This window comes from Bison bison, unplaced genomic scaffold, assembly GCF_000754665.1.
Source record: "Bison bison bison isolate TAMUID 2011002044 unplaced genomic scaffold, Bison_UMD1.0 scf7180017863955, whole genome shotgun sequence".
Taxonomy (NCBI): domain Eukaryota; kingdom Metazoa; phylum Chordata; class Mammalia; order Artiodactyla; family Bovidae; genus Bison; species Bison bison.
In genome coordinates, this window is record NW_011494527.1 from 939,052 (window position 1) to 962,726 (window position 23,675).

Genomic DNA, 23,675 nt, shown 5'->3' on the forward strand with positions numbered 1-23,675 from the left:
AGGAGCCCAGTCACTGTTGAGATGCTGCCTAGCACCGAGGGATGAGGGGACAACCGTCTACGTCTCCGTTCCTCCCACCTTGCAGTCTCCTGCCAGTGTCTCGCCTTGGCTGAACCGAGCCAGAAGCCAGGGAACCCTGCAAACAGTGTTTTGGGGGGCCAGCTCTCTTCACAGTGCAGACCAGGGCAGAGGGTGGATCTGAGAGCCAACAGGCAGGTGAATGGTGTGTTCCCCTAATTCCAAGTTCAGCTACAGTTAATCATTAAACTGCTCCAGAACTTTGTGATACCCTCTGGGAAATGGTTCTGTCTACTTCATTTTAGAAAATGCCTCCTCCTCCTGCAAGACCAGTGGGGATGTTTTCTTCTCTCTGGAATCATCACACACCTCAGAAAGTGGTGTGTGATGCTACACCACTGACATGGGCTACCCCTTACCTGGGCTCCAGCAGCTTGTTTAAATCTCTCTTGATGGGACTTGCCTCCAAAGTGTTGTCATGTATCATTCCCGGGTCTGATTTCCGCTGCTCCTCTTAGAGACCCTCAAGGGCAGACGTGTTGTCACAGGTCTACGTGTTCTCAGGACCTGGCCTGGGGCACGTAGGTGCTGAGTCCATGCAGGCGTGTACAAACAAGGAAGCCCTGGGATGTCTCCCCACGTGTCACAGCAAGTGAGTGGCGGAGCAGGGCTTGAGCCCAGGTCTCTGGTCCAGTGCCCTTTTCACTCTGGGATTTGATCTTGAATTTTCAATGGTTAAAAATTGAAAACCCTGAAGACAGTTCCTGGGCTTATGTATTATGAAGTAAAACATGATATATAGAAGCATTCCTCAGTTTTCCAAACCTTCATTAATCTATATGATATGCTGGGAGACTGTGGAGGTAGTGTGGACAGACAGACACAGACCTTCCTATTTTCACCTGAGACTGAATTCTGCTAGACTTGTGCCCTTTTGATTCTAACTAAAAGCCAAATGCTGTTTCAGAATGTTAGTTTATTTATTATGTGTTCCCCAAAAATGAATAAGAAGAAATATCTAAGTGAAGAAGAACAGTGGGGTCAAGTTGAGGCCCGGGATCTACCAGATATTAAAGCGCATGACAAAGTGTCTTAAGAAAGGAAGAAAGAAGGGAAGGGAGGAAGGGGAAGAGGGAGGAAATAATTTAAATAGCGACATCACAGACTTTCTTTGGAATTTCTAGAAAATTCTCAGCTAAAAGATGCATCAGTTTATGAAGCTTAAAAATAACATTTAAAAGGAACTCAGTATGAGTTCTTAGGGAGCAGATGGGGTGTCATTTTCTCTTGTCTTTTTTGGTTTGAGTTAATAACTCTTTAGTAGGAGGACCATTATAATTCCATTGATGGCAGGAATAAGGCACTGTTTACTGCAGTAAGGAGATATACAAGCTCTAAAAGTAATTTTGATGATTTTTTTTTCTTATTTATAAGAACTGAAATCTTTGGCTGTTCCTGTTACATAAGCTATTATACCCAGAGGGGAAAGATTTTAATAAAATGGAGCTCTTACTCATTTCCACTAAATAACCTCCTAGGAATGACAGAGTACCAGCTGGAAATGTTGAAGTGGTTAGAGAAATGTATTTGTTAGACAAAGAAACATCAGCCTTTATAGTTCTATTATTGGGGCTCTCTAACGTCAGCAAGCACAGTGCATCGGTTCCATTTTTGGAGCTGAGTCACAGGCCTGATGGAGCTTCAAAGGAAGGAGACAAACCCTGCTCTGGGAAAATTTACTGCTTGGTTCTGCTTGGCTAAGAACATTGCCCTGAAACATCGCAAGTCCTTATTGTATAGCAGAACACAAGTGCTTATTTTTTGGGGTGTTTAATGAGATGAAAATTTGATTGCTTAAGGACATATATTGGACAAGACAACATCTTGGAGAGTGAACAAAGTCACTGGATGACCTAGGCATACTGACCAGGGCCGGGCCAGACACGCAGTGGTAGGGTGAGTGTGGTCCACTGTGGGCCATTCAGCAGGTGGAAGGAGACTATCTGTGAGGGTCACATGCTGGGCCTGTCGGAATAAAGACTGACAAGGGGCAGGCCAACGGGCAGCCTGATAGAGCAGTGGTCCCCAAAGTGGACTTGAGGGGCCCTGAGGGTACTGGAGCGGCTGTTCCTAGGATGTGGGCTTCCTACAGCCAGTGGGCTCATATGTCATTCAGGTATGTTTTGGCATAGAATTGACAACTTTCACTTGCAACTTTTCCCCACGGAGAGCAGATGTTTGGCATTTACACCATTGCCTGGAGCTCCCTGAGACCCTTTCAGGTGATCTGCATGGGCAAATTGTCTGCATAATAATACTAAGATGTCATTTTCCATTTTTACTCTCCTTTTATGAGTGTGCAGAAGCTACGTGACATGTGATAATGCAACACTGAATGCAGAGTAGATATGAATATCCAGCTATCTTCTCTTAAGCCCAAACAGAGATGTGCAAAAATATATTTTTTTAAATGCCACTCTTACTAATTTTTTTCTTTTGGAAAATGATTATTTTTCATAAAAATATGATTTATGTTAACATGTAACTGGATCATTATTATCTTGTGTGCTTGGGTGCTAAGTCACTTCAGTTGTGTCCAACTCTTTGTGACCCTGTGGACTGTAGCCCACCAGGTCTCTCTGTCCATGGGATTCTCAAGGCAAGAATACTGGAGTGGGTTGCCATGACCTCCTCCAGGGGATCTTCCCAACCCAGGGATCAAACCCACATCTCTTATGTCTCCTGCATTAGCAGGCAAGTTCTTTACCACTGAGCCACCAGGGAAGCCATTCCCTTCTCCAGGGGATCTTCCCGACCCAGGGATTGAACCCAGGTCTCCTGCATTGCAGGCAGATTCTTTACCATCTGAGCCAACAGGGAAATCCCATTGCTATCTTAAAGTGAATTAATTAATAAAGAGGTTTTTTTTTTAGTTTCTCAATTTTAAGCTCAAATATGGTAAATATTAATACATATAACCCACATAAACAAAATCTCTTTGGTGTCCTCAAATTTCTTAAGGGATTTTATTTTGTGGAGTGGCTTTGGGTTCCTAACAAAATTGCGTGGAAAATAGAGAAAGATGGACAGACACACAGATGAGTGCATTAGATTTTTGTGCTGAGAAAGAGGAGAGAATGTGGTGGAGGGGAACCCTAACTGCGTTTTGTACATCCTCCTGCCTTGTTCTGGAGTTAAACAGGCTTGCTGCTCTAGGGTATCTCTGTGAGGGCCCAAATTTAGATGCTTTGTACTCAGACATGAGTCTGGTCTCGAGAGAGTGTCCTCCAAGGGCAGAGAATGCGAGCTGTCCTCCTGCTTGGGACTAGATGACACAGGGCAGGTCAGGGCAGTTGGGATAGGTTCTCCAGTCTTGGTGATCAGGTCATGTGTGTAGATCAAGGTCTGTGCCTCTTTATCTTCATAACTAAAATTTTGTTAAATCTCAAGAGTAAACCACGTTAAAAGGGGAACAACCACATCTTGGTCTGCTCACCTGCCACCCTTGAAGTTCTGTAGGAAACACAGAGAGGAGAAAGGTGGAACTTTGGTCTTAAACCCCAGGGTAAGTGGGGGAAAAAAAAAATCCCCTCTGCCAAGCTTGTCCAGAGAGAAAGCTTGATTTGCTGAAAGAGGTCAGTTGCTTTCTCTGCTCCATTCGCCCGGGCCACAGCCCAGCTTCAGACCACGGCAGCAGTGGGACAGGCCCGCAGCTGACCTGGGCAGAGCTGAAGGTTGAGTAGGGCTGCTCCTCTCCCACCGATGTGGTCAGGCCACACACAGCTGCTCCCAGGCCCAGCTGACCTCATCCGCTACAGGAGACTCATGAGGGATCCCGAGAACAGGCCAAAGCAAGCAAGCCTGAAGGCCAGGCCTTCCTGTACCACAACCGCACAGGAGGACATCACTTCTGTCCTTTCACCAAGGACCACCCGTACTCTCACCGTTTGCGGACACAGAGAGCATCACTCCTGGCACTGGGCCAAGGGGAGCAGCATGCCGGGCATGCAGAGCTCTTGTCAACCTGGGGGCCACAAGTGGGGGTCCCCAGGGTCCTTAAAGGTCCAGGTGTGAGGTGTCTGTGCTGTTTCATAGGTAGAAGGGTCTAGAGTTTTCATCAGATTTTCAAAGGTGGGGGGAGTCCTTGCTCAGAAAAGGTTAAGAATCACTGTGATATGACTCACTTATTTTTGTAACTGGAAGTTTATACCTCTTAATTTCGCTCCTCTATTACTCCCCCACCCCACCAAAAAAAAAAGAATCACTGTGTTAGAAGCCAACACTGCTTATAGCTGCCCTGTTGAGGGTTTTGAAAAAAATTCTATCCAATAATATTAACTCAGCAAATAGCTGAGTTGTTCTCCACGCCTGGCTTGGTGCTATGGGCTGGAAATGCAACAGTGAGCAAGACCAGATGCTATCTGTTTGTCACAGAGGACCACAGATATAAATAAAATAACCACACAAATGCATATCCAGTCTCAAATCAAGCATTGCTCTGAAGGGAAAGAACCTAGTTCTATGATAGATACAACAGTGGGTGAATAGCATTTTGGTTTTGTATATTTTTAAATTTTTGGATAGGTAATATATTCATGTTCAAAAATTCAGTAGGATTATATAGCAAAAATTCCACCCCTCACAAATACCCTTACTCATACCTCCAGCTACTCCATGGAAGCTTTAAGTGTTTTACAGACTAGTGAATTGGCCTCCTAACAGATTAGGGGGAGAAGAGAAAGCTTACCTGAGAATATGAAACTTGAAATTTGAAACACGAATGTGAGTTAACTAAGTGAAGAGGAATGGAAGGGGATAGGGGGAAGCACAGAGGCAACAGCTTGTGCAAAGGCCCTGGGGCTAGAGACAGCATAATATATTAGAAAGAAAGCCTGTGTGGCTGGAGTCATGAAGCAAGGGGAGGGGACACCCAGGAAGCTACTGAGTGAGGAGTATGCTTTGCATTGTCGGCTTTAACGTAGAAGCCCTGGGAAGCTACGGAATGATGAAGAGAGATAACCTTCCCTCATAGTGTTTTTGGGAAACTATCACCCTGGCTATAGTATGGAGAATAGATTGGAAGGAAAAGCAGTTAATGGGCTTTTATTCAGCTCAGGTGAGAAACGGTATGGCTTGGTGGTGGTGATATATCTATATATTTTGCAAGAATTATATTGGCATGCAAGATTCTTGCTTGTTAACACAACATTTGTTTCAGTTTTCTCAACTGAGTGGAAGCAAAATCCATAATGAGTTTACTCAGAATGTAGTTAACACTTGGCTGTATTTTGTCCAAGCATGTAGCCCCACTGAAGGATAATTTAGCTCTTTGATGGACAAAGAGCTGAAGTCTCATACAACCCTGCTCAAAGTCATCTGGTTTAGACTCTCACCCGAGCACCCCAAAGCCATCTGGCTCCCTTCTGCGGGAGCCCTCCAGTGGCAGGAGGTTGTCACTGTTCCACAGTCATGACAGAAGGACCCTGTGGGTGATGTTCACCAATTAGGGAAAAAATAATTAAAACACCTGATGGCTCTGGCGGTTTTGATGCTCGTACACTGAGTTTTCCTTCTCTTCTGACCCCCAGGATGGCCTATTTTGAGGAGCAAGGAGGAGTGCCCTGTGGTTTCACCCGCCAGAATTCTGGCAACTCCATCTCCTTGGACTTCGAGCCCGACGCAGAGTACCAGTTTGTGGAGCGGTTGGAAGAGCGCTACAAGTGTGCCTTCTGCCACTCAGTGCTTCACAACCCCCACCAGACGGGCTGTGGGCACCGCTTCTGCCACCAGTGCATCCTGGCCCTGAGGTGAGCCGGCGGGGCCTCCGCTCCCGCCAGAAGCGGCCAGCGTGTTCCCGGGAGCGGCCGTCTGTGGCCGCTCAACTAAGATCAGGGTTTCGGGAATTGCTGTGGTTGCCCACAGAACCACAAATTTGGGGACGGGCTTTCCCAGGGCCCTTCTCTGAGAGCCTGAGGAGTATAACCTTCATTTTCTTCCCACTATCCTATTGATCGTCACCTTTTCAGACCACACCTGTTTTGCACGCGAGGGCCAACCTCTGTGCACAGTCTACACCGGGAAGGACCTGTCTCCCAAGAGGGTCTTTCTTGTAGGCTCCCTGACCTTCCCCTGCCCTGAGGCAGGGCACAGAGGTGAAGAGTTAGAGGTTAAGTGTGAAACAGGACCCTCTAGAATCTTCTGTTCTAGTGGAGGAGACAGGTGGTGGTACAGTGTGATAGCATAGGACCGCCAAGGGAACGTTGGCAGAGAACATTTGACTCTGTCTGCGGGACTCCCTCTTGGACTCACATCCTGGAGGATGAATGGGACTTTCAGGACTTTCACTGAGGAGGTGCTGAAATTGGGGTGCCAGAGGGCCCCTTCTGGAAAGAGGGAACAGCATGAGTAAAGATGGGGCCTGGCCTGCTCAGGGGGGACTTCAAGGGGTCAAGTGTGGCTGGAGTGCTGGGGCTGCTCTTAGAAAGGTTGTTGAGGTCAACCCTTAACTCTGGCTTCATTTTGACTTTTCTTTACAGAGAATTGGACACAGTCCCACTCTGCCCTGTAGATAAGGAGGTGATCAAATCTCAGGAGGTAAGACGATCCCTGGTTTGGGATGGAGCAGCCAGTGTCCTGGGTTGAACTGGACAGAGGAGTTGAAGCAAGAGAGCAGGAGGGGGACCCTTCCTTGGAGTCCAGATTCCTCTGCTGTGTGGTCAGGTTGGACCCCACTCCCACCCCTGTTCGAGAGAGGAGTTTTGGGTCCTTACTGAATCCCCAGGTCTTTTTACCCACATCCTCTTTACCCTCTTTCTATCCGAGCTCCAGTTACTGTGAGTTGCTTGCAGAAATGAAACATCCTATTTCCTGCAATTCACTTTCTCATCTGTTTAGTCTCTCAAACTTTCTTTTATTAAGTGTAATAATAGCTTTATTGAGATACAATGCATATGCCATAAAATTTCCTTTAAAGTGTGCATGTTTCTGGGGTGTGTGCCTAGGAGCGGAATGACTGGGTCACGTGATAACTCTATGTTTAACATTCTGAGGAACCAGCTAGGTTGTTTTCCAAAGCAGTATTCTTTCCAGCAAGGTGTGAGAGTTCCTAATTTCTCTAAATCCCTGACAAAATTTGTTGTGATCCATCTTTTTTATTATAGCCTTCCTAGGGGTTATAAGGAGAAGGAAATGGCAGCCCACTCCAGTGTTCTTGCCTGGAGAATCCCAGGGACGGGGAAGCCTGGTGGGCTGCCGTATATGGGGTCGCACAGAGTCGGACACAACTGAAGCAACTTAGCAGCAGCAGCAGCAGTGGTTATGAAGAGATACCTCATGGTTTTGAGGCTCTAGTGTTTGATGACATGGAGCATTATTTCCTGTGCTTGGCTGATTGGATATCTTCTTTGTAGAGATTTCTATTCAAATCCTTTGCCCATTTTTTTTAAGTGGGTTATTTGTCTTTTTAGTAAAGGTTCGTGTGCCTTCTCTTTGCTCTTATAATGCATTTTCCATAAGCCTAGCTGTACTTGTGTCTGCCTCACCCACTAGCCAGGGGTTGGCATACTACAACGTGGGATTTGTTGGGACTGATCCAGCCTGCCACCTGTTTTTGTATGGCCTGTGAGCTAAGAATGGCTTTTATATTTTTAAATCATTGAAAAAAATCAAAAGAAGGATACACAGGAACTCTGTACTGTTTTTTGCAACTTCTTGTGAGTCTATTTCAAAGTAAAAATTTATAAATCAAAGGAACAATGTTCTGTAACATGTGAAAATCATATGAAATTCACATTTGTGCCCGTAAATAACATCTTATCGGAACACAGGCATGCCCATTCACTTAAGTATTGTGTATAGCAGGCTGAATAGTGTCAACAGAGGACATTGCAACGTGGCTGACAAAGCTGAAAATAATTTACTCTCTGACCCTTTATGGAGAAAGTTTGCCAGCCCCTGGCTTGTGCTGAAACATAAGTCAGCAGAGCTTCAGTGATACCACCTGATGACTAATACAACGTTTACCCTGGGACAGGAAGTGGAAAGCATCGCCCCCATCCACAGCCCCACCTCCTGACCTTTGAGCATGTGGGGTCAAGTTCACCACCAGATTTCCCCCAGCTTCAGCCTACTGCAGTAAGCATTGAATTACCTGGCTTGTATGTCTGGTGGCCTGTCAGATGTATCTGAGACGGTCTTTTCTTATATGGTGGCGAATCTGGTATTTCCATTCCAACCACTGACTGGAAGTTTCCACCCAACTTTTGAGATGAACTGAAGACCAAATTAATAATAGATTCCTTCATGTTGCTCTAAAGCTTTGGAGTGTGTGAATCTATTATGTTTATCTTTTAGGTGTTTAAAGACAATTGCTGCAAAAGGGAAGTCCTCAATTTGTATGTGTTTTGCAAAAATGCTCCCAGATGTAATGCCAAGATTATTCTGGGACGATACCAGGTTGGTATTATTCATGAACAGTGTCTGCCATTTTCCAGTGTCATGTACTAAACACATTTTTATGTGTAAGTTCCTGGGCTAAGCGTGGTACATGGTTTTGGTGGGTGGCCCTCAGAAAATTTTTGTCTAGCAATACAGTTGGCTACAGTGTAGCATGCCAAGGGCTAAGGTATGAAATGAATCTCACAAGAAGAGATTCATTTTGTATGGAACACATGGAGAACATAACAATGTGTGCTAGACCTTGAATTACAGGTCCGGGTTCATTGATTCAAAAGAGAATGGCACATGCTGGGCAAAAGAAATGGTCGAGCCAAGGACACGTCATTTTGGAAAACTGTGAAGGACTTGGGATTCCAGGGCATGACTGCAGAAAGACATAGTTGTAAGGGGTCCCCTGCCTGGAAGCATTGCAGGTGCTGGGGTGGGTGTTTCCTGGCTGCTATGGGCCCTGCTCTCTTAGAAGTTATGATCTAAAGGAAGATGACGCAGACCAGAACAGAGCTGGGATGCAGTGTGAAGGTGAAACGTGGGTAAGGGATGCGGACAAGCAAGGTATAGGGGAGGTGACAGGTTGTCAAGTTCCTTTCAGATGAAACTGCCCTCCGTTACTCTCCCATCCATCAGCGGAAAGCCGTTAAACGGGAAGCAGGAAACACGGCTTTGCCAGAGCAGGCCCAGGTCAGGTTCCATCACGCCATGAATGAATGTGAGGCAGACGTCTCTAGCTTCCAGGGAACTGCTTGGAGACTGCTGCAAGTTTCCCCTCCCACCCTCCCGTACCACGCTGTGGAATGTATTTCTAGTGATTCAGTCCTTTTCCCAGCATTCCTCCAAACCCCCAGGCACTGAGCTCAGAAATGCGTAGATGATTTCCCTGTTAACCCAAGAATTTCTTTGGAAGTTCACGAAAGGTTTTTGTGTTTTCCTGAGACAGTCCCTCACCACTTGTTTTGATAGTCAGGTCCTATAGTAGAGTCCTTTGACCAACTTGGTTGTCATTAAGCCTGAGAAGGAAATGAGGCTCAAATGGCCATTGGTCAGCTCTCGTGACCAGATCATCACCTTCTGGAGAATAGTGGATGGCTTCTCTTCACCTGTTTCTTTCGTATTAATATTTCCTCTTACTCCCTGTTCTCCGTCACCTGTGTGGTAAGCTGTAGGATTTCACAGGGTGCAGAGTCTTGATGAATGTTGACTGTTTTGGTGACAGCTGAGGGGTAGCATCCATGAATTTTGGAGATGTAGATTTCAGCTGTCACTGTCATTACTAGAGGCAAAGGAGAATAGCTATAATGTTTATTTACCTCCTGTAGAAAAACTATGTGCCCTTTTTTTTTTTTCCCTTCAGAAGAGGGGTCAGCAAACTATTTCTCTCAGGAGCCAGATAGAAAATATTTTAAACTTTGCCAGCCAGTGTCTGTCCCAGCTGCCTGACTCTGCCATCTCGGAGGGAAAGCAGCCATAGCCAACATGGGAAGAAATACTTGTTGGTGTTCTCAGTTACACCTTATTTACAGAAACAAGTGGTGGGCCAGGTTTGGCCCAAGGGCTGTAGCTTGTCAGCCCTGTTTTAAAGGATCTTGTGGTAGGGAACAAGCCCACTAGGATTTTGACACCTTGTCAGCATCACAGGAACTTGCAGTGTTATCCCCAGGTCTTGTTAAGACTGGCCTGCTTGTAAAAGTCTGTAACATGAACAACACTGGACCGAACGTTGTCTGTGTCATCATTTTCTAAAGTGCTGGTTAAGAATGTCTCCCGACTTGACAGGGCTGACCCAAGCTTCTCCTGGGCCTGGGATTCTGATTCCTGAATTCCTCTCACTGCTCTGCTTTACTGCTTCTGGGACAGCTCCCTCTCCCTCGCTTTCCTTCCTCCAGTCCTTCCCCTTCCTTCATTTACTTAGGAGCTGGCCTTCTCTTCTTCCCTCTCAGCCCTCTGTTTCAGCTTTTACCACCCAGTGCTTCCCTGGTGGCTCAGCAGTAAAGAAAACACCTGCCAATTCTCGGGATGCAGGTTTGATCCCTGGGTAGGGAAGATCCCCTGGAGAAGGGCATGGCAACCCACTCCAGTGTTCTTGCCTAGAGAATCCCCATGGGCAGAGGAGCTTGGTGGGCTACAGGCCACAGAGTCGCAAAGAGTTGGACACAACTGAGTGACTAAACAACAACAGAGTGCAGAGATTTGGACTTGGTGCTGAGGGTGGGCATGGAGGGCGAAAAAAGAAATGACCTTGAGGAGCTGGTAAATTAATTGGCAGCGCTAAGGAGGATGTTCAAGGACTAACCTGAGAACGTGAGCAGGTTAGTAGATGACCTAAGATAAACTCAGCATGCTTCCTTCATCACCCATCTTCGAAGCCCTGTCCTCCAGACCAGGCTGGCTTTCGCAGCCTCCATGCAGACAGCCCTCTCCATGCCCTGTCCTCAGCAGAGGCAGCAGGTGGTTCCCCCACCAGCCCTCCCAGCTGTCCTCCTGCTGGCCCAAGGTCCTCCCCACCTCCGCCCTCCCCAGGCCTTGCAGCCGCTCCCCTTCCCAGTGCCCTGCTCAGTGCCCCACTGGCCTGTGGTTGCCTGTTGCAGGACCACCTTCAGCACTGCCTGTTCCAGCCTGTGCAGTGTTCTAATGAAAACTGTCGGGAGCCAGTCCTTCGCAAAGATCTGAAAGAGCATCTGAGCGCATACTGCCAGTTTCGAGAGGAAAAATGCCTTTATTGCAAAAAGGATGTGGTAGTCATCAATCTACAGGTAAAAAAAAAAAGACATCTTTATGGGACTGAATTCTGCCTGAGTGGTCACAGTGAATCAGATGGGGTACCAGAAGCACTTTTCTGAATTTATTTTTGTGCAGAAAGAGGCCTAAAGAATAACTTATCTGAGGGTTCTATAAAAAGCTGAAAGCCTTCTTGGTAGGTCTCTTTTCATGTATCATTGGCAAAAATGCTGTTTGATTACCTGCTGAGTGTGAGTGGGCCAAGTGCACACTAGTAGCTGAGTCACAAGGAGGGGACCACACTCTTTGTCCTCAGGATGCTCTGACAATTGGCGAGGCAGGATGCAGGCGTAAGAAGAAAGTGTGGGTACCTTTTACATGTGCCAAAGGAGCCATGCCAGTGACGTGCATCATCTGTCCTCTGCCAGCCCCATGACCTCTGACCTTCTTTGGAATAATTGGAAAACTGAATTCATTTATACTGAGAAAACAACCATCAGGAACCTTTTTGCTGCTAGGCTGTACCTTCTTGTAGAGGATGAGCCACACTGCATAGGTCCCCAAGGGGTTATATGTGCACACACTCTGAGGGCATACAGGGAGCCTTTGGAAGCCAGGTTGGCTTTATTTCAGCACCCTTTCATTGCTTCAGAATCACGAGGAAAACCTGTGTCCTGACTACCCAGTATCTTGTCCCAACAAGTGTTTGCAGACCATTCCAAGAACTGAGGTAAGTGTAAATAATTCTCTCAGTGATTTTACGTAAGATAAAGTTCAGTAATCATTACAGTGTGTGTTTGATAAAATCCCATAGGCGGGGGCCCGAGGCTTACCTTATCCTCATGATGGCCATGGTTTTGTCTTCCCTCACCTTCTCCCTGAGGATTCTTCTCCCTGAGAATTCTCTGTTTCCATGTTAGGCAGCCTCAGCTTGGCTTTTTTGCCTTCTGTTTCCTGTTTTCTCCTCAAGCTACCCTTGGCTCCCTGCTGACTGCAGTTATACCAGGTAGCTGGAGAGTCAGGATGCATTTCTATAGCCTGAGGCTGTCTGTTTCACAGGTGGATGAACACCTGGCCGTGTGTCCTGAAGCTGAACAAGACTGTCCTTTTAAGAACTATGGCTGTGCTGTAAAGGTATGGAGTGACTGTGTCTGTCTGCCTTCTGCTGTATCATTCATTTTACTCTGATTCCATTCAGGATGCAGGACATTCAGTGTCTGTGAAACTGTAAGACTGGCAATAACTAGTGGTTACCAGTAGGGAGAGGGAAGATGGGAGTAGGGAATTAAGAAATACTATGTATAAAATTAATAAGCTACAAGTATATATATAATGCACACAAGGAATATAGCCCATGTTTTATAATAACTATATATGGAATAGAAAAAAAAAGACTGGCAATTGTATTAGGGTTCTCCAGAGAAACACAACAATTAGTTTATATATACATAAAGTTCATAATACCTGCTTTTTGAGGTTTGCTTATATCTGTGAAAATAAAAATGTGACCTGACACGTTGACCTTGCAATTTTACTGCTAGGAATTTATTTCACAGATATCCTTTCATAAGTATGCAATGATCACACACCTAAACAAACACACATACACAGCAAATATATCTTGTCTATGAAGGATAGATTCCAAGAGCCTCGATGGATGTCTGAAACCATAGTACCAAACCTTATATATACTATGTTTTTTCCCCTATAACATACATATGATAAAGTTACGCATTTATAAATTAGGCACAGCAAGAGGATACCTGAATTGCCAGCATCATTTGGGGCCATTATTGAATAAATACGGATTACTTGACCACAGCACTTTGATATTGCAACAGTTAATCTGATAACCGAGATGACTAAGTGACTAATGGGTGGGTAGTATGTATAGTTTGGATACCTGGACAGTGGGATCACTCACCTCTGGGGCAGGATATAGCAAGAAGAAACAAGAGTGTATCGTGCTACTCAGAACAGCTCACAATTTAAAGTATGAATTATTTTCTAAAATTGTCTATTTCTTATTTTTGGACCATGATTAACCATGGGTAACTGAAACCACAGATATCAAAACTGTGGCTAAGCTGGAACTACTGTATTTAGCAAAAAAATCCACAGAAATGAAAAAAAAATATATATATATATATATATTCATATTTTGGAATACTATGCATCTGATAAAAAGCATGAGGTATATATTTTTTAAATTACTTACACTATGACCTCACTGTGTTGAAAATGTATGTATATCTTTGCTGACTCTGATGAGTGAGACTAGGGAATTGGATGTGGGGACAGAGAAAAGGGGACTTCTACTTTTCATTCTGCTGCTTGCTGTGTTGTTTGACACAGGCATGCTGCACCATGCTCAGTAGCTTCAGGCCTGTCCAACTCTTTGTGACCCTATGGACTGTAGGTGCCAGGCTCCTCTGTCCATGGGATTCCCCGGGCAAGAATACTGGAGTGGGTTGCCATGCCCTCCTTCCTCCAGGGTATCTTCCCAACCCAGGGATCAAACCCATGACTCCTGTGTCTCCTGCACTACAGGTGGATTCTTTACCACAGAGCCACTGGTGAAGCCCTTGACCCCAGCATATGTTTCTCTTATTTTTTTAAGCTATTTGAAAAACACCTTTAAAAAATCAGTGAAGAGTCCATAAATGTGTCACATATCAAACCACAATTGTCTCAGCTGCAGAAAGCATAGGGTTTATCTTCCTCATACATGAAACACAGAATTGCTTTCCAGCTCTAAAAGGATTCTTCTCTACAGTTAGGGTCCATCTCCCATTTGGATTCTATTTGAGGACTTACCTTAGTGCCAGAGCTGGGGATGGCTGGGGGAGTTGTGCTCTGGAAGAGGGCCAACCCTCAACTGAAGGGAAATTGATGATAAATGTTTACTTAGACTCTATGGGTCACCTGTACCATTTGCTTTTATTAGTTATAGAGGCAACCTGCAATGAAATTTTAAGGATCAGGGAAAAAGTAACCATTTGTTCTTGCAAACATATACTTTTATTTTGAGGGCAACAAATTTGCATGGGCTGAAACTACAGTTCAGTTCACCTTCTGCCCACAATAGCAAGACAGTGGTAAAAAGTGGTAGAGAAGTTTGCTCGGTAGGCTGATCAGTAGGTAACCCATCACCAGGGAGACAGGTTTTATATGGAATAGTTGAGAGCTGATGATAACTACACTCAGCCCTCAATCATGTGCTCCTAGAGCAAGGAAAGGCTTCCCAGGTGGCACTGGTGTAAGGAATCTGCCTGCCAGCGCAAAAGATACAAGGACTTGGGTTCAATTCCTGGGTTGGGAAGATCCCTGGAGGAGGAAATGGCATCCCACTCCAGTGTTCTTGCCTGGAGAATTCCATGGACAGAGGAGCCAGGCGGGCTACAGTCCATCGGGTCACAAAGAGTCAGACACGACTGAATGTCTGAACACAGCACAGGGCAAGGAAGGAAAGCAGCACTGAGAATTTTGATAGTGGCCTGACTCTCTGTGTCTTCTGGGTACCAAAGAATCGTAAAGATGTAAAAGGGGCCTGGGAGGGATCCTTTTCCCTGAAACCCACCTTGAGACAAGTCAGCAAAGTTGTTAAAGTTCAGCTTTAGCAGAATGTCCTGCCACCACCCTCATGTTGGAAGCCTTTCAACAACCTGACTCACGTTTCTCTTTGTCTTAAAGGATAAACGGGGGAACCTGCAGGAACATGAGCGTTCGGCCTTACGGGACCACATGCTTCTGGTTTTAGAAAAGAACTTCCAATTAGAGGAGCAGGTAATCAAGGGTTCAACTATAAAGGGAGGCAACAGAATTGCTGGGATTTGTACTTGTTGGCATTTTTATAGTCTCCTCTGTTTAAGTGGAAGTCCACTGGAGGTAGATGTTTTTCTACTAAGTGACCAGACGGACTCCTGGGATTAGAGCACATCAAGCTGGAAAGTGCCTTTGAGATCTTTGGGTCCAGCCCCCTCAACCAACAGATGAAATAACTAAATTCAAAGAAATTTTGGTGTGTTTATGACTTTAAGGGGCAGAATTCAATCTCAAACCCATGTCCCCTGATTGTCAGTCCAGTGTTCCCCAGGGTACTCCACACTGCCTCTCTGCAGCCTACCCACACACCTCTTGGTTATTCCCTAGTAGGAGCCTAGTAGGTGTTTGGCGTTTTTAAATGAAATCAGTATTACCCTGAAACAACGTTTGACTATCTGTTCTGGGCACTGTGGGTATTATACATTTTGTAATAAGTCTTAACTTACTAACTTTGCAACCTAATCAATGCATACGTACATATTTATTTCACTGAATTATGATTATTAAGTGAAATTATGTATGCAAATGCCAGCCGTAGTCCCTGGTATGTTCATAGTGGACAACATTCAATGCTGATTCTATTGAGTAATTATTCCAACAGTTCATCATTTTGTTAGGGCATCACAGAGGATCAGACTTTTAAAACCCTGGTAGGGAAGGAAACCGTCCATCTGCATAGAGGGTGCTGAATTTTATTGCTACAGGTTATTTTATGTTATCTGATTCCATATTAAAGTAGGTATATGAGTTTCAGGGTCAGATGGTGGAGAAAAATAGAAAGCCTGATTACACTGTAACTTTGGTAGAAGGCATGCTGCCTTGAGCCATTCCCAAGTTCTTTCTGTAACAGGTGCCTCCTTCACCTATCCGTTCATTCAACAAACATATGCCATGTGTCAGGCACAAGGCTAGTTGCTGCAGACACTGGGTCAGGGGAGAACCAGCACCTACCCTTGAAGATCTCACCAAAATGTAAATGTATAAGGTGCTGTCCCCATAGCACATGTGATGGGGGTGCCCCGTGCTGGGGTACAGAGGCTGTAGCAGTTTGCCCTGTGGGAATGTGGAAGGCTTTTCAAGGTAAACATCTGAGCTGTACTGACTTGAAGAAAGAGACAGTCTATCAGTTAAAATGTTGTGGAAAGTGGATAGTCCAGAAGAGGAAAGTTTCTGTGAAGGCAGAGAGACATGATGGTTCAAGAAAGTGCGGTTCAGGGGGTGGAGAGACACTGGAGTGTAAGAGAGGGAAGGGCTAGAGGCTGGGTGTGCTGGGTCCAGACTGAAATGGCCTTCCATGTAAGCCAAGAAGTTTAGAAAACTATGCATTCAATGATTTTAAAAATTTATTCATATTCTGCCCTATTTCAGAAAGGATTTAAGGGCCAGAGTTGGAACTAATGTTTGCCAGTATAAGGAGTCAACAGGTATTTTTAAATAGGAAGATACTTGGCCAGTTAATTGTTTGGTTAAGAATAAGACACCTGCTGGTAGCAAGGAAGATGGATAGAAGGAGAGAAGAGAATGAAGACAGAGAAGCAGGAGGCAGAAAGATGTTGCAGAAGAGCCTGGCAATTGCTGAGTGAGGGCCCTGGAGCCAGAATGCCTGGGTTTGAGACCTGCTTCAGCATATATGAGTTTGGGCAAGGTACTTAACCTCTCTCTTCCACAGTGTCCTCATTTGTAAAATGGGGTTGTAGTGAGGGTCAAATTATATATATATATATATAAAATATATGTTATATTATATATTACATATATATGTTATATGACATGTAACATATATTATATATGTTCTTGGACAAGAACATATATTTATATGCTCTTAGCACAGTGCCTGGCACATAATAAGCAGTTCAGTATTAGGTGGAAGCAAGGTACTGGAGGTGGTGGTGGGTGGGGGTGAAGGTGAAGGTGAAGGCGTGACCATAGCTCTGTCAGTGGGTAGAGAGAGGGAGGGCTAAGAGACATTCGCAGGTTGGAGTCATGTGCTGTAGCTAAGTCAGGGAACGCAGCAGTGTTATTAACCGAGATGGGCCCTACAAACAGGAGTGGGTTAGAGGTGGGGGAGGAGAGGCGAGGAGGAGACAATGAGCTCGCTTCTGGTCAGGACGGTCTGGTGCGCATGGGATGAGGGCGGAGATTATAAGCAGAAGACTCTGGAGCCAGAGACCAGATGGCTGTTGTGGCCATTTGTGCATTCGTTTATAAAACACGTATCAAATGCCTGCTGTGTGCCAGCCACTGTGAGGGGCTTTGGTGACATGTAGCCTCAACAATTTAGTGGAGAAAAAATGACCAAAATAACCAAAAAGGCAATAGGAATCATGAGGGTAAGTTATATACTGGAATATGGTCAGGATGTCATGTAACTTAAGAAGTGGCCTAGGTAGGTCGTACTAGTGTGGAAATACTTTCTGGGAGGATATCCCCTTGAGTGATGCTTAAAAAGTGGTTGTTTCTAGATGAAGGAGGAAGTGACTGAGCACACGGCCTGAAATAGAAGGTGTGTAGTGTGTGAACGGGCATAAGGCTGAAAGGGTGACCTGGGCAGATTGTACAGGGCCCTGTATGGCTATAAAGAAGTCCACTAGAGATGCTTAAGTAGGAGGGATGACAAGACCAGATTTGTCACTTCGTATTCTTCTGGTCACAGTATGAAGTATGATTTGGAGGCAAACAAGGCTAAAGACAGAGGGGAATGTTCATTCATTCATTTAATAAATATTTACAAGCACCTACTGGTGCCAGGCACCAAACCAGTTGCTGGAGTTCCAGTGGACTATAGGACCCATGCCAGTCCAGCTCTGTAGAGCTTCTCTTCAGGTGTGTGTGTGTGAGGGACAATGTATGACTGGCTAAGAGGCTATCATAGCAGCCCAGGTGCGAAACAGTCCAGGCTGAAACAGGTACAGTGAGAAGTGGTTGTAAGAGTTGTTTCGTTTTGTGTCAGGAGTTAAAGTTGGCAGGTATTGCTGACTGAATGGATGTAGGGGTAAGAGAAGGCTGTCTAGGATCACTCAGAGGTTTTTAGTTGTTTCCCTCAAAGGGATTACAAATTCGGAGAGGCGGTGTGTTTTGCCTGCCACTTGTCAGCAGTATACTAGGCAGGTTGAACTCTCTGGCTCTGTTTCCTTATCTATGAAACGAGGCTGACCCTTGTATCCAACTCATGGGGTTCTTTGAGGATTAAAAGAGCTAATGAATATAATAACTGGATAGTAAATTGCAGCTATTACTGTTGACACCGTGCAGACAGCATCTAACGTGGCGTGGTGATCCGAACTCTGTGGTTGTTTAGTAGCAGTAGTTAGTCATGTCCGACTCTGTGCAGCCCCATGGACTGTAGCTCACCAGGCTCCCCTGTCCGTGGGATTCTCCAGGCAAGAATACTGGAGTGGGTTGCCATTCCCTTCTCCAGAGGATCTCCCCAACACAGGGATTGAACCCAGGTCTCCTGCATTGCAGGCAGATTCTTTACCATTTGAGCTACAGGAAGTCCTAGGTGTTTAGTAAGTACGTACTAAATGAAAGACAAGAACCAGTTCAGCAAATTTAATCAAGTGATGTCACTAGCATGGGATGATCCCTCAAAGTGGGTTACACACAGCAGAGGCTGGCGAGAAATCTGTGGATCTCTCTTTTTTTGAAGTACCTTCAAACGTTTTCTTAGAATTATATAGTAATCTACCTGTAAATATTTTCTATAAATATGTATATATATTTTTCCTTAACATACTTTCTTACCTGTAGTCTTTTCCTAGAACTATATTCAAATTATTTTAACTTGTCTGCATGCATTTAAATTACTTCATTCATATTCCTGTTATTAGATTTCTGACTTATATAAGAGCCTAGAACAAAAAGAAAGCAAAATCCAGCAGCTAGCAGAAATGGTAAAGAAATTCGAAAAGGAGTTCAAGCAATTTGCACAGTTGTTTGGCAAAAATGGAAGCTTCCTCTCAAATATGCAGGTGAGAAATGGCCTTTCTATTCATAACCCAGATTTAACCTCACAGCCAGTTAGCTTTTTAACTAACTTTTTAAATGGAGATAATTTCAAAGGTGCAAAGCTAAGACAGTACAAAGAACACCTGTGTGTTCCGCACCCAGATTCACTCGTCGACAGTGTTCTGTCCCGTTTGCTTCCTTCATCCTGTCTCCCCTGCCTCATCCCAACCCTGTCCTTAGCCCCCATCCTGTCCCTGTCTCTCTCTCTTTGTGGGTGTTCTTTCTGAACCCTTTGAGAGTAAGCCGCCTATTATAGCCCTTTACCCCTACACGCTTCGCAATGTATTTCCTAAGAATAGAGATCTTTTACATAACCCAGTGCACTTAGTCATGTCAGTACACGTTTGCACTGGTACGGTACTTTTACACAATTTATGAGGGTTGTCACTATTGACCCAATATTTGTCACTTGACTTCAGATTTATTGAGCACATCTGTAGTTCTGCATTTTGCAGTCAACAAAGTAAAACTATTAATTCCTTTGGGAAGAAAATGCTTTACACATTACTAAAATAGAGCAAAAATTACTTTGTAAATCATGACTGTTAAGTAACCATAAACAGATTTCTAAAGAATAATGTCTTTATTGTGATTTTAAAATTTATAGTGCAAAATATTTCATAATGTGATATGGGCAATCTTTTTGAGGATTATACCAGAAAATGTAGGCCATGTCATTTCCATACTTTGTCCGCATACTGTATGGATGTGTGTGTGTTTGCGTATAGCAAAAAGGAAATCCATCAATTGTTGTTATCTTAATTCTGACCTTTTTCTAACACAAAAACCAGTCAAGAGTGAAGACACTGAGGGTGGGAGAAATATAGTTTTGTTTAATCCCTTCCATCTAAAGAGAGCAACCAAGTGTTCAGGCCTTATCTTGGGGCACTGAGTACCACCTGCCGTGCTCAGACCAGAACAGATGGGCCTTCTTCCAGCACATTCTCTGCCCTCTCGCAGAGCGGGAGTGAATCAGAAGCGTTGTGACGGAGAAGGAAGTGATAAGGCAAGAGGACAGACAGGGAGAACATAAATACAAAGATAGGCTAAAGAACCAAGAGGGGAAAATCCAAGGGAGAAGTAAGACTCAGGTGAAGAACAGTTCAAAGATTTGAAACAGGAGCCAAGATACTGCAGAGCGGGGAGGAAGGTATTAGGTGATTCATCTCTCTGACATCCTATCCTCTCTCTTCTGAACCGTGCATTTTTTTCACTGCATTAATTGGCTAATTCAAGGTGAAATGTTTGAGATGAAAAAATGTGATCTCAAAGAATCATTCATGTTTTTTTGACGTGTTGATCTATTTTGTACTGAAAGGTTCTTGCCAGTCACATTGACAAGTCTGCTTGGCTAGAAGTTCAGGTGCGTCAGTTACTACAAATGGCTAACCAGCAACAGAGTAAATTTGATCTGAAGCCTTTGGTGGAAGCAATTGATACAGTGAAACAGAAAATCACCCTGCTGGAAACCAATGACCAAAGACTAGGTATGTCTAATGTCTTCTGCTTCTCTTCTCGTGCTTCATGACTTCTGCATGTGTTCACGGAAACAAGAAAACGGGCCAGTGGAGAGGCACAGCCATCCAGGGTCCACAGTGCTGAGTCTGGTATTTGTGAAGCAGAACAATATGAGGTTCTGGGCACTCAGACAAAAATGATGAAGGGCCCTGAGTGGGAACTGGAACAAGAACAGGGTGGAAACAGGCCAGGAAATTCCAAGAATAGGGAATGATGGTTTGTTAAGGAGAGCAGACAATGAGAAGGCTAGGGGAAAGATGTGGTAGGGAACATTGTTTCAAGTATAGAAAAGCAGAGACACGTTTGGCTATTTGAAAGCATCCCAGTTAGAATGTAGTGGGGCTTACCATGCCAAAGCCTGCTAGACGCGTGCTGAGTGGGTCTTCTCTACACTTCAGGGAGCTTCAGTTCAAGAGGACGCATTGGGGTTTTCTTGGGGCCAGTCTTTCCAAGACATGAGAATCATGGAGTCGGTATTATTAACATGGATGTCACATTGGTGGACATTGAATTCAGTTCGTTTTGGGAATGTCAGAATTCTATTGATTCTCTTTGGATAACCAAATTTCATTTTGGGCATATTTGAAAGACAGCTTTAAGGCCTTCAGAATCTTTTTTTCTTTGCAGTTGTTTTGGAAGGGGAGACTAACAAACATGATGCCCACATTAATATTCATAAAGCACAGCTGAATAAAAACGAAGAGCGATTTAAACTGCTAGAAAGCGCCTGCTATAACGGAAAGCTCATCTGGAAGGTGACAGACTACAAGCTGAAGAAGAAGGAGGCGCTGGACGGACACACAGTATCCATCTTCAGCCAGCCCTTCTACACCAGCCGGTGTGGCTACCGCCTCTGCGCTAGAGCCTACCTGAACGGGGACGGGTCTGGGAAGGGGACGCACCTGTCTTTGTACTTTGTGGTGATGCGAGGGGAGTTTGACTCACTGTTGCAGTGGCCGTTCAGGCAGAGGGTGACCCTTATGCTTCTGGACCAGAGTGGCAAAAAGAACCACATTATGGAGACCTTCAAGGCGGACCCCAACAGCAGCAGCTTTAAGAGACCCGACGGGGAGATGAACATCGCCTCCGGCTGTCCTCGCTTTGTGGCTCATTCCACTCTGGAGAATGCCAAGAACACCTACATTAAGGATGATACCCTCTTCTTGAAAGTGGCTGTGGACTTAAGTGACCTGGAGGATCTCTAATCATTGCTTCTGGAGGGATAAAAGGACTCCTTGAATCCAGAACCTGTGGTTAATGTAGGGATTGAATCTGGGCTCAGTACATATTTGTACTTGGCTTTTTGTCCTTAACGTATGAAGTCATTTTAAGGTTTCTCAAGTGCTGTCTTCTTTTTACATTTTATTGTCCCAGTTTGAAACTTATAATACTCAGACTATCTTCTCATTATTTATATTTTTATATCTCTTGAAAGACGTTAACTTCCTTAAACGTAAGGACTGAAGCATACCTCTTTAACTGGTGCTTAGTGTGGGGTCTCAGGGTCTCAGCCTTCTATAATATTAAATGTCTTTGAGGACACAGATGTATTAGTAGAACTTCTAATCGAAAGTGTTTTGGTATTTTTATATTTGGCCTGTGGATTCTAGAACTGACCTTAAGCCTACAAAAGCTATCTTTTAGGGTAGGCTATTTCAGTTGAGTAGTTAGGTAGGGTGGTTGTTGTTATTTAGTCACTATGTCATGTCCGACTTTTTGCGACCCTGTGGACTACAGCCCACTGGGGTCCTCTGTTTGTGGAATTCTCCAGGCAAGAATACTGGAGTGGGTTGCTATTTCCTCCTCCAAGGGATCTTCCCAACACAGGGATTGAACCTGTGTCTCCTGCTTGGCAAGCAGATTTTTTTACCTGTGCCTCTGGGGAAGCCCAAGTAGATGGGTAGTGTACTTCAAAGTCAGTATACCCAGTTTGGATCAGACTTTTTTGGGTTAAATACTGTATTGTGGAAGCTACTACACTTTTAATACTTTCATGAAATTTACCAGTAGTCAGCAAGCACAGTTTTGCAAGGCTGCATAAGAACTTGTGAATAAAGTAAGTATTTTCATTCTTCCTGCTGAAGTAAAGCAGAAAACACTGCGTAGTATATATATATATAGATACAGCCATCCAGCTAAAGTTATTAGGTCAAACCACATGAAAAAACTATTTACAAACAAAATGATCAAATGTTAGCAATTTCATAAGATTCAACTTAATATATACATACATGTTTAAACATAGTTTACAGATATTTTGGTAATTATAGCAAATTAATATTAGGATGGGCAGAATTTAGTATATGATGGAGAAAGTGTCATATGTGGATAAGAGGAATTAAAACCTAGGGAGAACACCATTAAAATTTCCTCTGGAAATCAGAACTCCCATCTGAAATTGATGGCTAAGAAGGGTGTCTTTTTCTTTTTGAGTAGAATTTTGAGTTCATAAATTGGTTTGAAAATTGGCATTTATGTAAACTTACGATGTTTCTTGTCAGAGTCCTGAGTACTTTGTGAAGAACAGAAAGAATGTGTTCTTCTATGTCTATCCGTATGGGTCTGAGAGTGTAAATACAAGTCTACACAAAGCCCTCCTGACTCTTGACATGGTGGTAGTAGTTTAGTCGTGTCCGACTCTTGCAACTCCATGGACCGGAGTCTGCCAGGCTCCTCTGTCCGTGGGATTTCCCAGGCAAGAATACTGGAGTGGCTTGCCATTTCCTTCTTCAGGGGATCTTCCTGACCCAGGGATCAAATCAGCGTCTCCTGCATTGGCAGGCGGATTCTTTAGTGACCGAGCCACCAGGGAAGCCCTGACTCTTGATAAGCCTGAAGTGAAGTCACTCAGTCATGTCTGACCTTTGCAACCACATGGACCGTAGCCTGCCAGGCTCCCATCCATGGGACTTTCTAGGCAAGCATACTGGAGTGGGTTGCCATTCCTTTTTTCAGGGGCTGTTCCTGAACCAGGGATCGAACCTGGGTCTCCTGCACTGCAGGCAGACTCTTTACCCCCTGAGCAACCAGGGAAGCCTAGACTCTTGATAAGCCTGAGCTTAACCCAAAACTACCCAGTTTTCCTGGGCCCTCACTCTTGTTATGCCATTGAGCACTACCCACACTAGGCTGGCTCC

General features: G+C 44.6%; 1 protein-coding gene across 3 annotated transcripts in view; it reads left to right on the forward strand.

Annotated features, from left to right (window-relative positions):
• Positions 1 to 23,132, forward strand: part of TRAF5 (TNF receptor-associated factor 5) — a 44,439-nt gene extending 21,307 nt beyond the window's left edge. For all 3 annotated transcript variants that reach the window (XM_010833886.1, XM_010833887.1, XM_010833888.1), the window contains 10 exons: positions 5,607 to 5,825; positions 6,555 to 6,612; positions 8,371 to 8,472; positions 11,058 to 11,222; positions 11,840 to 11,917; positions 12,247 to 12,321; positions 14,881 to 14,973; positions 18,843 to 18,983; positions 20,339 to 20,507; positions 21,166 to 23,132. In XM_010833886.1, the coding sequence (XP_010832188.1) occupies positions 5,608 to 5,825; positions 6,555 to 6,612; positions 8,371 to 8,472; positions 11,058 to 11,222; positions 11,840 to 11,917; positions 12,247 to 12,321; positions 14,881 to 14,973; positions 18,843 to 18,983; positions 20,339 to 20,507; positions 21,166 to 21,743 (1,677 nt within the window). In that variant the 5' untranslated portion in view covers position 5,607 and the 3' untranslated portion in view covers positions 21,744 to 23,132. The remainder of the gene's footprint in view (positions 1 to 5,606; positions 5,826 to 6,554; positions 6,613 to 8,370; positions 8,473 to 11,057; positions 11,223 to 11,839; positions 11,918 to 12,246; positions 12,322 to 14,880; positions 14,974 to 18,842; positions 18,984 to 20,338; positions 20,508 to 21,165) is intronic.
• Positions 23,133 to 23,675: the final 543 nt, after the last annotated feature.